This window comes from Mesoplodon mirus (assembly GCF_964341445.2).
Source record: "Mesoplodon mirus genome assembly, chromosome: 9".
Classification (NCBI taxonomy): domain Eukaryota; kingdom Metazoa; phylum Chordata; class Mammalia; order Artiodactyla; family Ziphiidae; genus Mesoplodon; species Mesoplodon mirus.
In genome coordinates, this window is record NC_138985.1 from 96108497 (window position 1) to 96121358 (window position 12862).

The following is a 12862-nucleotide window of genomic DNA, read 5'->3' on the forward strand; positions in this document are numbered from 1 at the left end:
ATCCTGGTAAATGCTATTTCTGTTACTTTTATGTCTCATTCCTTACTTGAGGTTTCGCGTTAGTCTGCAAATGATTCCAACACTTGGAAATGCATGAAGTTGGGTATAGCTCATATCTTACTCATACTTGGATGCTCGGTGCTGAGCGAAGTGCCAAGCACATAACAGATGCTGAGACTTGTTGGAGTAATGCTTCCCCCTTCCCTGTAATAAGTGAAAAGGGAGAAGCTAGTGACTGCCATAGTTAACCTCCGGGCCTAGGACAGTGGCTGTAAACATTGTTAACACTAGATAAAAATAATATCTTGAAAGATAATTTTGCCTTTTAACCTAAAGTTTGTTTTTCAAAGTTTTCTGAAACATTTTTTTTTTATTAGCTTAGAAATATACATGTACCTTGCATGTGGGAAGTTTCAAAGGAGTGGTGGGAGGGAGATGGGGATATATCACTGTAGGGGGTCAATGTTCAAACTTCCACACATTTTTTTTCTCGCATTTGGGGGAAGGTTTCTTGAAGGTGTAGTCTTGTTCCTGCTCCCCTCTGTCTGCCCTCCCTTTACAGCCCACTTTGAGAATCACTTCCGTGGTAGCCACTCTTACTGGTGATGTTATTGGGACTGGAAGGAGGTGAGAGCTATGGCTTTGGCCTGTCTATCCTTGGAACATGAGTTAGAGAGGCTTTTCTGTTAGAGATACAGTGTGATTAGATGATTCAGTTTCTTCAGGGTAGGGCACAGGTGTTATTTGCCTTGGCACTGCCTACATTCTTGGACTTAACAGATGCCTATAAATGGGAATTATCTTGAAAATTTGTTTTTTATAGTCTTTGTGTCATTTAAAATTAATGTGTTTATTTTGGAGACTCCAAAGTTAATTATTAAGATGAGTTGCTAGACCTTTTTGGAAAAGGTGAAATGGGTAATCAAATACTGAATTAACCTGTTTGTGATTCCTTAAATCATCTTTTATAAATCCGATTCTCAACTTGATGAAATTTATGAATCTTTTTTTTAAAGGAAACTAAGTGCAGTGAACTCCCAGTATATGTCAAAAAAAAAAAAAAAAAAAGGTCCAGCTTGAAAAACACAAGATAATCTAGGCTTAACTACTTAAACTTTCATTCAGTTATCATGATAAGGTGTTATTTGATCTTTCTTTGCTGATAAGTTAATTTTAATGTAGAAACAAAGGGGGTACTGAACTTGTGTAGCAGAATTTGGTTATAAGGTGGTCATTCAGATGATCAGAATATACTTAAACTATTTTTTTAACCTAGTATTGTAATAAAAAGGTAAAAATGTAAATATTGATATTTGGAATCCTTCAAATACATTTTTATTCCCCTGTCTGTGACCACCACTTTACTTGAAATAGACTTGAGATATTTGAAGTCAGAGTATAAAGAGGGTTCATGACAGAAGGAAAGCAGTAAAGGGTGGGCATGTTGTGGGACTTAAGTTGATTTTGGAGAAAGTGCTAAGTAACTACTGCTACTTACCCCCTTCAGCTCCCTCGTGAAAGATGCTTCTCCTGTGCCTCTGCTTGATGTTACAAATGTTCCTACTCCTCGAAAATTCCTCGATACCTCTCAGTATTCTACTCCTGGAAGCTCAAGTGGTAAGTATTTAATTCTTCAGCCACTCAACTTCTTTTTGGTGGGCTGTGCGGTTCCTGGGCCCAGGCCTGGGGAAGCCTGTGCTGCCAGGGTTGGGAGGGCCTGAGGTTACTGCCTTGGAGCCTGTGATCCGCCTTTTGCCGCCCTCAGAGGGAAGAAGATAGAAGATGATTGGTTGGGCCTATTGCATTATCAGTGTTAAAAACTGACAGCTGAAGCTGACCTGTCTGCTGACTCCAGCTGTGTTTTGTTTGACCAGCACTGCTTGTTTTTCTGAAGTTGAATTTGAATGCTTTTTGATGGAGCATATGCTTTTTGTTTTGATGTTTTGCTGTAACTTCTGTTGATCCTGTTAGCTTTTACCCAGCTGCTGCACATAGTACGTTCCTGGTCTGGTCCGTGAGAGCTTTTGAGTGTGTGACCCCTGCCCTATATCGTGATTCCTTACATCTTCCAGTGGCCTCTCCACGTCCACATGCGCCTGCATGCGCGTGTGTGCGTGCGCGGACACACACAAGGCGCTTTGAGGACATATCCACAAACTAATCTTGTTTCTTCCTGCGCAACCTAATATTGTGTTGAATAAGACAAAGGAGAGCCATTTTGGCCTATATTTAAAGTTGGGGGAGGGAAGGTGTACTTTGAATATGGATGCAAAGATTTAAGGGACTTCTTCTGGAGTGGCTCAGACCTGCCCCATCAGAAGGTTCAGCTCAGCTGGATTCAGACCTTCTGGGCTTCTGCAAACACCTGCCCTGCTTGTTGCAGCTTTGGGCTAGGGAGAAGGTGACTGGATGTTTTTTTGTGGGCTGTCCCACAGTTGCCTTTGTGTGACGGCTAAATTTCTCAATTCCTTTTAAAGAAAATGGTAATATTGATTATCATTGGCTTTTCAGATAAAACTTAGTTCTTACTAGTTCTGTAGTCCTATAGAGCTTGAAATGATGCAGAGGTAGAAAAATAATTTGGATTCAGTCAATGTGTTTTGTGCAACTAACTGGAAGTGTTTCTTTTGAGAGCCTAACAATATATTATTGCTGGGGCATATTACTTTATAAAATATAATTTAATTAAAATTGAGGGTTATTCAGGCTTGGAATCTTGAAGAGTATTGCTTTTACTGTAGGAAAAGTATAGGAATTGCTTTATAATAAACTTTTCTATTAGTCTTAGTTACTGATTTTTTTTTTCTAAAACCCAAACACTTATTTTTATTATGACACTTAACAAAGGTTTGTGCTCAAGCTTCTTCCTGGAATTAACAGGTTTTGTTTTCTCCCCCTTTCTGTTGTAATATTGCTGTTCTTTGAATTTTGACACTGCTTTGAGCTGTATAGAGTGTGGAATTATGAAATAGAAAATGCATCTATACTTTTGATCTGTATTTTACCTCTACCTTTTGTGGAAATTACCAATTGTTAGATCTTTGTGTTTTTATAATGTGAATTATTGCTTAACCTGGTTATATCAATTTACATAAATGTTGCTGAGTCAATGGCCAAGTGAAATAAAAATTTTAATTGTTCATGAAGAGATGATGGGTCAGGCATTTTGAAAATGAAAAATATAAATACCAAATAAGCTGAAGAAAATGCCAGTGATGGCAAATTTCAGTAGAAACTAATTTTGCAACATCTATTATTTTTAATCAGACAGCTCTTCCTCTTTGCGCACTTTTCCTGTCTGGCCCTGTAAATAGCCTTTATCACTGAGTGGAGTTCATAGTGACACTTTGACTTCAGTAGTCTGTCCTTTTGTTCTTGGGGATGACTCTGGAAGAACTGTGTGATAGATGAGTGGAGCTTGGGACCATTATGGAGACGGCTTGTAGATACGTGCACAAACCTTTCTTTTTAGAAAAGCTCATTTCCTTGACTTGTTTGGAAGACTGTCGATCTCTTGATTTTTCTGGGGGGTGGCTGAAAAAGAAGGTAATTAAATTATTATTGATTAAAGTCAATAGTAGCAGTAGTTAAGGTGTGTTTTAGTACCTTCTATCTGTGAAACAGTAGAAATAAGTGCTTTACGTGAATTAACTCATTCAGTCCTTCAGCCATCTTATGAGAGAGGCACTATTAGCCCCATTTTACAGATAAAAAAAACAAGACTGAGGGTGGTTAATGGTTTAAGTTGACACAGCTGACAAATAGTAACTGCGTTCCAGAGTATTTTGTTTGTTTTCCTGAAAATAAGGTATTATGGGACTTCCCTGGTGTTCCAGTGATTAATACTCTGCCTTCTAGTGCAGGGAGAGCGGGTTTGATCCCTGGTTGGGGAGCTAAGATCCCACATGCCTCGTGACCAAAAAACCAAAACATAAAACAGAAGCAATATTGTAACAAATTCAATGAAGACTTTAAAAATGGTCCACATCAAAAAAAATCTTAAAAAAAAACAACAACCAAAAACTAGGTATTAGTTTTCTATTGCTGCCGCAACAAATTACACCATATGTTGATCATCTTACGGTTAAAGTCTGTAAGAAGTCTGACATGGGTCTCATTGGGCTAAAATGAAGGCTGTGGGCAGGGCTATGTTCCTACCAGAGGTTCTACAGGAGAATCCATTTCCTTGCCTTTTCCTGCTCCTAGAGGCTCTTGCTTTCCTTGACTTGTGGCTCCCTTCCTCCATCTTCAAAACCAGGGATGGTGGGTCACATCTTTCTCGGGTCACATCCTTCCCACCTCACATCTCTCTGACCCACTCTTCTGCTTCCTTCTTCCTCTCTTACGGGCCCATGTGATTAAATTGATTCCCACCTGGATAATCCAAGATCCTTTCCCCATCTCAAGGTCCTTAACCTTCATTTCACGTGCAAAGTCTCCTTTGCCATGTAAAGCAGCATATTCACAGACTCTGGGTATTAGGACATGGATATCTTTCAGGGATCATTATTCTGCTTATCACACTCTGCACTACCTATCTTCTGACTTAAGTTATTTTTAGGAGCCAATGTATAAAAATTTGACTTTCTTGAAATTATGTGTGAAGCCTTTGCAGTTCTAATTTTTAGGACTATATTAATCCAGGTCACATTATTAAAGGGGAGCGTATAAATGAGGAAGATGTAAATTATGTAGAGAACTGCATAAGCTGTTACTAAGTAAATATAAAAGTGTGGGGTTGAAGAAATATACTATAATAAAGGACAGAAATTTTGTCTTATTCTTTTTTTTTTTTTTTTTTTGCGGTACGTGGGCCTCTCACTGTTGTGGCCTCTCCCGTTGCGGAGCACAGGCTCCGGACGCACAGGCTCAGCGGCCATGGCTCACGGGCCCAGCCACTCCGCGGCATGTGGGATCTTCCCAGACCGGGGCACGAACCCGTGTCCCCTGCATCGGCAGGCGTACTCTCAACCACTGCGCCACCAGGGAAGCCCTGTCTTATTCTTAATAATGAACGAGAGTCTATTTGTGAAGTGCTCTGCAAGGCAGCCTAGAAAGTAATAGTCATTTTCAGCAGGGAATTTAACATACGCTCTTAAAGCTCCTCTCTCATCTTGTGAAATAGTAGGATTGAGGGTGTAATCCATTAGAACTGACATTTTTATAGAGGAAGTTACAACAGGGAATCCCTGGGTAGAATAGATCTCCCATTGGGGTGCCATAAATGAAAGTTAGAGGTGATTCCTGAAAACTTTCAGATTATTATTAATTAAATGAGAATTTTGATGGCTTGTGAATGAGTCGTTTTTCAGATGTCTTATTTAGAGGTAGAGTTGTGAGTGACTTTTCTATGAGAGGTGTTCTTTTAAAATTAATTTTATTTTTTATTTTATTTTTGGCTGTGTTGGGTCTTGATTGCTGCGCGTGGGCTTTCTCTAGTTGCGGCGAGTCGGGGCTACTCTTCATTGCGCTGCGTGGGCTTCTCACTGAGGTGGCTTCTCTTGTTGCGGAGCACGGGCTCTAGGCGCACGGGCTTCAGTAGTTGTGGCACGTGGGCTTCAGTAGTTGTGGTTCGTGGGCCCTAGAGTGCAGGCTCAGTAGTTGTGGCACAAGGGCTTAGTTGCTCTGCGGCATGTGGGATCTTCCCGGACCAGGGTTCGAACCCATGTCCCCTGCATTGGCAGGCGGATTCTTAACCACTGGGCCACCAGGGAAGTGCCCGAGAGGTGTTCTTATCATAGTTTACATGTTATAGTTTGCAAGATACATTACATAATTCAACTGATGAAGCAGTCCTACAGGGTAGTTGGGGCAGGTACTGTTGTCATTATCAGTGACAACACTGATATTGTCACTGTTAAGATTATTATATTTATGTGACTATTTAAGTGTATTATCAGGTGTTTAAGTTATCCTAAAAGTTGTATGGAATTATATATGTCTATGCATCATCTAATTAAAAAATAAAACATTTACTTACAAAATGCAAAATCAAGGCACAGATTGGCAGAAGTAAGCAACCCATTAAGAGGAAAATGATTAGCATCCACTTAATTTTCTTACATAATAATGAAAAAAAGCAATGGCATAATAAAGAACTGGGCAAATAACGTGCAATTCACAGAAGAGTCTATATACATGGAAAGATTGGCATTTATCTGACAGATGTTAAGTATTCAGAATATATAAAGAATCCCTATAAATCAATGAAGCAAGCAAGTAGAAAAATAGGCAAAAATATGAACAGGCAGTTTGCATAAGAGGGCACCTATGCTAGTAAATATATGAAAAACTGCTTATACTCCAGTTAATCAAGTCTTATTTTTAAAACTCATTTTACAAATGTAGAAACTGAATCCTGGGAGATTGAGTGATTGGTCCAGGTTCAACCAAGATGGTAATTGTTGGAGGCTGGCCTCATGCTGTCCTCACTCTGAATATGTAAAAGATGTATTTTGCAAGCCTTTTTTCTGTTATTCTCATCAGTCGCAGTATTTTGTAATATACAGGGAAACTAAAGTCTAATTTAGAAACAGTAATTCAACTATAACTTAGGTAGAAGGATGGGCGAAGTGTGGAGAAAAGCCAATACTTACAGTAAAATGTTGGTTTAAGCTTTTGGATTCCCATTATGTCTTTTTATTTGGCAAATTGCCTTTGGAACATTTTGACTGAGCAATTACTCCCAAGGTACACAGGCATTTCACTGTGGCTTCTTTATTCATTTTATTCACACTCCTGCTGGGATTGCTGTGAATATAACTATAATGAAATTGGACTTCCTACTTCCTTCCTTTTTGGAACCAGCATAGGTTAAGCAATAAAACTTAAAGAGATCACAAATGAAATGATTTTTTTTTCTTTTGCTGCTGTTTTCTTGATGTGTGTTTTATTTCATCAAACCGTGTTCTGAGACTTGATAATTATCTTAAGAATTTTGGGTCTGATATTTAAAAAATTCTCTTTACGTGCGTTGGGAGCTATGAATCCTAACATAAAAGGAGATGAAGTTTCTCTTTTTGGAACTCAAATGTCTAGAATAGTGAAGATCTGATTCTCCAGAATCTTTACACGTTTTGAGTTACTTCTGTCCTCAGGACAGGACCTCCCTTGGTATTTTTTTAAAATTAATTAATTAATTATTTTTTGGCTGCATTGGGTCTTTGTTACTGCGTGTGGGCTTTCTCTAGTTGCGGCGAGCGGGGGCTACTCTTCGTTGCGGTGCATGGGCTTCTCACTGCGGTGGCTACTCTTGTGGAGCATGGGCTCTAGGCATGCGGGCTTCAGTAGTTGCAGCAGGCGGGCTCAGTAGTTGTGGCTCGTGGGCTCTAGAGCTCAGGCTCAGTAGTTGTGGCGCATGGGCTTAGTTGCTCCGCGGCATGTGGGATCTTCCTGGACCAGGGCTCAAACCCGTGTCCCCTGCATTGGCAGACAGATTCTTAACCACTACACCACCAGGGGAAGTCCCCTCCCTTACTATTTTAAATCAACTGTTTCTGAAGTATCCTTGCATTTGCTCTTATTAAATATCTTTGACTTCTATGATTGGTCAAAAGTAGAGTTGAGGAATATATATACAAGGGAGACAAAATAGAACTAATAATTCAAATGTTTCTAAATGTAAAAATGAAGAAAGATCGAGTTTATTTTATGAAAAATATTAATTTTAATGTATAAAATGTATTTAATAATATAGTTTATAAATATGAATAAATACTATGTAACATATACACATATATAAATATATAGACCCAGAATTGCCAAAGTAATCTGAGGAAAAAGAACAAAGCAGGAGGCGTAACCCTCTCAGACTTCAGACAAACTACAAAGCTACAGTAATCAAAACAGTATGGTATTGGGACAAAAACAGACATATGGATCAATATATAGAAACAATATATATAGTCTGCATTTACACATGTACAGCCTACATACACATATACATACATACACACAGTAAAAGTATGAAAACAAACAGGAAAAAGATACAGAATATAAATACAGGTATACCTCAGAGGTAGTGTGGGTTTGTTTCCAGACCACCACAATGAAATGAGCCACAGGAAGTTTTTGGTTTCTCTGTGCATGTAAAAGTTATGTTTACAGTATACTGTAGTCTATTAAGTGTGCAATAGCACTGTGTCTAAAAAAACAATGTATATACATATCTTAATTAAAAAACACTTTATTGCTAAAAGATGCTAACCATCATTTTAACCTTCAGTGAGTTGTAATCTTTTTACTGAAGTAAAACGGTAGAGGGTCTTGCCTTGGAGTTGATGGCTGCTGACTGATCATCAGTCATCATCAGGTGGTAGTTGCTGAAGGTTGGGAAGGCTGTGACAATTTCTTAAAATAAGACAGCAATGAAGTTTGTCCTATTGACTGACTCTTCCTTTCACTTGAACACTTAGAGGCCATTGTAGGGTTATTAATTGGCCTAATTTCAGTATTGTTGTGTCCCTGGGTATAGGGAGGCCTGAGGAGAGGGGAACAGCCAGTCAGTGGAGCAGTCAGAACACACACAATATTTATTCATTAAGTTTTCCATCTTACTTGGCTGTGGTTTGTGGCATCCCAAAACAGTTACAGTAGTTACATCAGAGATCACTGATCACCATAACAAATATAATAATAATAATGAAAAAGTTTAGACAAATTGTGAGAATTACCAAAATGTGACAGAGTGAGCACATGCTGTTGGAAAAATGGCGCTGATAGACTTGCTTGACTCAAGCTTGCTGCAAACCTTCAATTTGTAAAAAATGCAGTATCTGCAAAGCACAATAAAATGAAGCACAATAAAACAAGGTGTGCCTGTATTCTGTATTTATTAAAATATTTATAATCAATATGTATTATAAAATATGAATATTACATTATTCATGCATCAGAGATCAATATAACCATCACCTATGTACTTCCCACTAGATTAATAAATCTTACTATTTTTCTGTATTTGCTCCAGATTCTTTTTTAAAAAAATAAAACATTACATGTGTAATTGCAGCTCCCATGAATTCATGACTTCTTTCCCAATTCTTTCCTCTCCCTTCTACCCCAGAGGTTAGCTGCTATTCTGAAATTGTTCTGCATCTTTTTCCTGTATGTTTTCATACTTTTACTATGTGTATGTATGTATATGTGTACATATTTTGGGCATCTGTCCAATAGAAACAATGCACGTAGTTTATATATATTTATATTTATATATAACTTTTATGTTTATACATGCAAACTGTATTGTCCTTTGAATATCTTAAGGCTTAAGTAAATTAATTTACTTAATTTAAATTATATAATTGCTTAATTAACTTATAATTATATAATACAATATGTATCATTCTACTCCTGGAGTGTTTCATTCAACATTGTAGTTTTGGATTTTCTCACGTGCTGTAACTTTAGTTTATTAATTTTACTACTCATAGTATTTTATTATATAACTAGATCATACTTTATTCATTCTGTTATAGATAGACAAGGTATAAGTTGTTTCTTGTTTTTCATTATTGGGAACCTTACAACAGTGAAGATTCTTGTACATATTTCTCTAGGACAGAGTTTCCCAGCCCCTGGAATGGTTTATAGTATATCTAAGATAAACATTTCAGCCTTTGGAATAGCCAGTTGGGGCAGTCAGAATCCCTCGGCAAGTCCTTTCTAGCCACATGCAGCCACCTTCATATACCCTAGCTGTGCTCTAGAAGTACTATTATTTTCTGTATGTGCCATGATGCCCAGGAGGTAGGGAAGCCTTGCTCTTATGGTGCATGTGTGTGTATGGATAGGAATGTTGTGCCTTTTAAAGTTTACTTGCAATTGATTTTTAAAGTAGTTATACCAATGCAGAATTCTCCAAGCAGTGCCTGAGCTTTTGTTTCTCTACTTCTTGCTGTTAAAATTGGCTTTGTTAGACTTTAATTTTTACAAATTGATTTCTGTAAATGTGACAGGCTTAGTGTTTTTAATTTTAGATTGCATTTCTCTGGTTTTCAATGGTCTAATGGTTTCTAATGGTCTCTTTTGTGAATTGTCTATTGTTAGCACAGTATTTTATTACACCATTTTCTTTTCTTCCTTAAAATGTAAAAAAGCCAAGGGGATGCTCATAATTTTACTGTGAGTTGCTTGCAGGTATCTCCTAGTTATCGCTTATCTTTGTTTTTATTTGTTATACAAATGTTTTAAATTTAACTACATTAAAATAAAATATATCAGTATTTTTCTTTATAATTTGTATTTCTTCTGTCTTAAGAAATCTTTTCCTAACTATGATTTCATAAAAAAGTATTTATCTGTCTTAATATTTTACAGGTCTCTTTGGTCTCTTAAGCTGTTTGGATTTGTTTTCACTTATTTTATGAGGAACTGAATTTTTTACACATAGCCATTATTCCAGCATTTACTGGTAGTCCATCCTTCCCCCATTGACTTAAAAAATTTTTTTTAAATAGACTTTTTGTTTAAAAATAGTTTTCAATTTGTAGAAAACTTACAAAGACAGTACACAGTCCCACTGATTTTTTGCACTACTTCTATCATATTTCTATATATGTGGGTTTTCAGAGTCTTTGTTTCACTTGACTGTTGTCTATCTTTGCACTGAGACCATGCTGTTTTGATATTGATAGCTTTATTATTTATTTTGATGACAGGCAAGGGGAGTATTCCCATTTTCCTAGTCTTCAAAATTATCTAGGCTATTCTTGGCCATTTACTTTTTTATATACATATATATTTTAAAAATATTTATTTGGCCATGTCGGGTCTTAGTTGTGGCACACGGGATGTTTGCGGCATGTGGGATCTTTTTTTAGTTATGGCATGCGGGATCTTTCTTAGTCGCAAGCTCCCTTAGTTGCGGCATGCGGGATCTAGTTCCCTGACCAGGGATTGAACCCAGGCCCACTGCATTGGGAGCATGAGTCTTAACCACTGGACCACAAGGGAAGTCCCTTTGCCCTTTACCCTTGCATATGTATGCAATTTAGAATCAGAATGTTAAGTTCTATTAAAAACTCTGTTGGGATTTTGATTGGAATTTAATTTATATAGTAATTTGAGAGAATTTATGTCTTTTATTGTCTTCCCATCTATGAACTTCATTTAATTCTTTAGATCCATAAGTATTGTGGCTCATCTTTTGTTAGATGTTTTCCTAAGTACCTTATATTTTTTGTTGTTATTGAAATGGTATTTTTTTCTGTTTTGTTTGGTTATACTTCTGAAAAGTTTGAATTTTTTTTCCTGTTCATCTTTTTTTTCTAGCAATTTTGCTGAATTTTTTAAAAATTAGAAGAGTATATTTGAAAAATATATTTGTATATCTTCCTGGATTTTGTATGTAAACAGTTATAATGTCTTAGTTGAGGACAGTTTTGTCTTTATTTCTTAAAAATGTAAGTTACTTTTCCCCCCTTCCTTTTCTCTCTGTTAATTTTTCCGTAGCAGGAAAACCTGCAGTACAAAGTTGAATAGCAGAGGCAATAGTGTGGGTCTTGCCTTTAATGGAAATGCCTCTAAAATGTCACCATTCAGTGTGATGTTTACTCTTCATTTTTGACCAGTTATTTACTCTTACACTGTGTAGGAAGCTATAGATGCTATTTTTTGCTTTTTTGGTACCTACTGTGCTATAGAGATATTTTTAAAAATCTCAACCATCTATTTCTTTCTTCTTTCAAATGCAGTACATGTTCCAAGCTATGATTCTTGCCTGCAGCAATTATTAGGTCTTTTGCCAAGTTGTAGTTTTCTTCTGTTATTCTTTATACATTTACTATTTGGAAACTCCTGTGATGAGTAACTACCACTTCTGCATTTATTTATTCATTAATTACATCAGTAAGAATTCATGGATATTTATCTTGTTCTGTGACTTATAATCAGTTGCCATCGTTATTTTGTTGCTTAATTTGTCCCAGATTTGGCCACTGGTAGCTCATTCAGCTTGCTTCCTGTGTCCTTCCAATATGCCACCATCATTTGTTGGAGACTTCCTTACGTTCTGTTAGCTCAAGACATTTCTGGCTCACTTTTACTTTCCCTATCCTAGCCTTGGAATTAATCAGTTCTCTAATGAGCTCTGGTTTCTTTTATAAGTGAATGATACCTAGTAACCAAGATCTGTGTTCTAGTTGTAGTCATTGCTACTGATGTGTCATTACTGTAGTCCTTCTTAGATGACAGAACTAGGAAATAAATAAATAAATTCATGTTTGTGTATGTGTACATTTCTTTTTTTATTTATTTGCACAATCCTAGTATACACATAATACAATCTCAGGATTGCTAACCCATGAAAAACAACTCATGTCTCAGTGAAAATCAGATTTATTAATTTGAGTACAGTATTTGTGTACAGTTCTATTTGCTTACGGCAAGGCTTCTGGTACGTGGTCAAAATTCAAAGTTACTTAGGCTAGTTCTTTTCTTCCCTAATTCATTCAGTATGGTTATTTATTTGTAATACACTTAGATTCATTTCTTACTATTGATATTTGTATTTTATTTGGTTCCCCCCAGATCCTGGTTGATTTCCATTTATTTATTTGGGGGTGGCATATGAAACATTATTATGTTCTAAGTGTCAATTATATAAACAGATATGCAGACTTGTCACCTGCCTTTCTCTTTTATCCTATTCCCAAGTCTCCCATTCCTTCTGTTCTGTTTCTACCCATCCTGTATAGTTAATCAGTCTCATTAGTTTCTGGTTTATCCTTCTTGTGTTTTTTTGCACAAAAAAGAAGATATATGTATCTTTTCTTCTACCTCTCTTTCTTCCATTAAGGATAGGATACTATCTTAAACTTTTCTTTTCTTCACTTTATAATACATCCTGGAAATCACTCCACCT

The 12862-nt window shown here is 36.7% G+C and overlaps 1 protein-coding gene across 1 annotated transcript in view; it reads left to right on the plus strand.

Moving 5' to 3' along the window:
* Positions 1 to 12862, plus strand: part of EXOC4 (exocyst complex component 4) — an 815775-nt gene that overhangs the window by 61760 nt on the left and 741153 nt on the right. The window contains exon 5 of the mRNA XM_082632942.1: positions 1508 to 1617. Within this exon, the coding sequence (XP_082489068.1) occupies positions 1508 to 1617 (110 nt within the window). The remainder of the gene's footprint in view (positions 1 to 1507; positions 1618 to 12862) is intronic.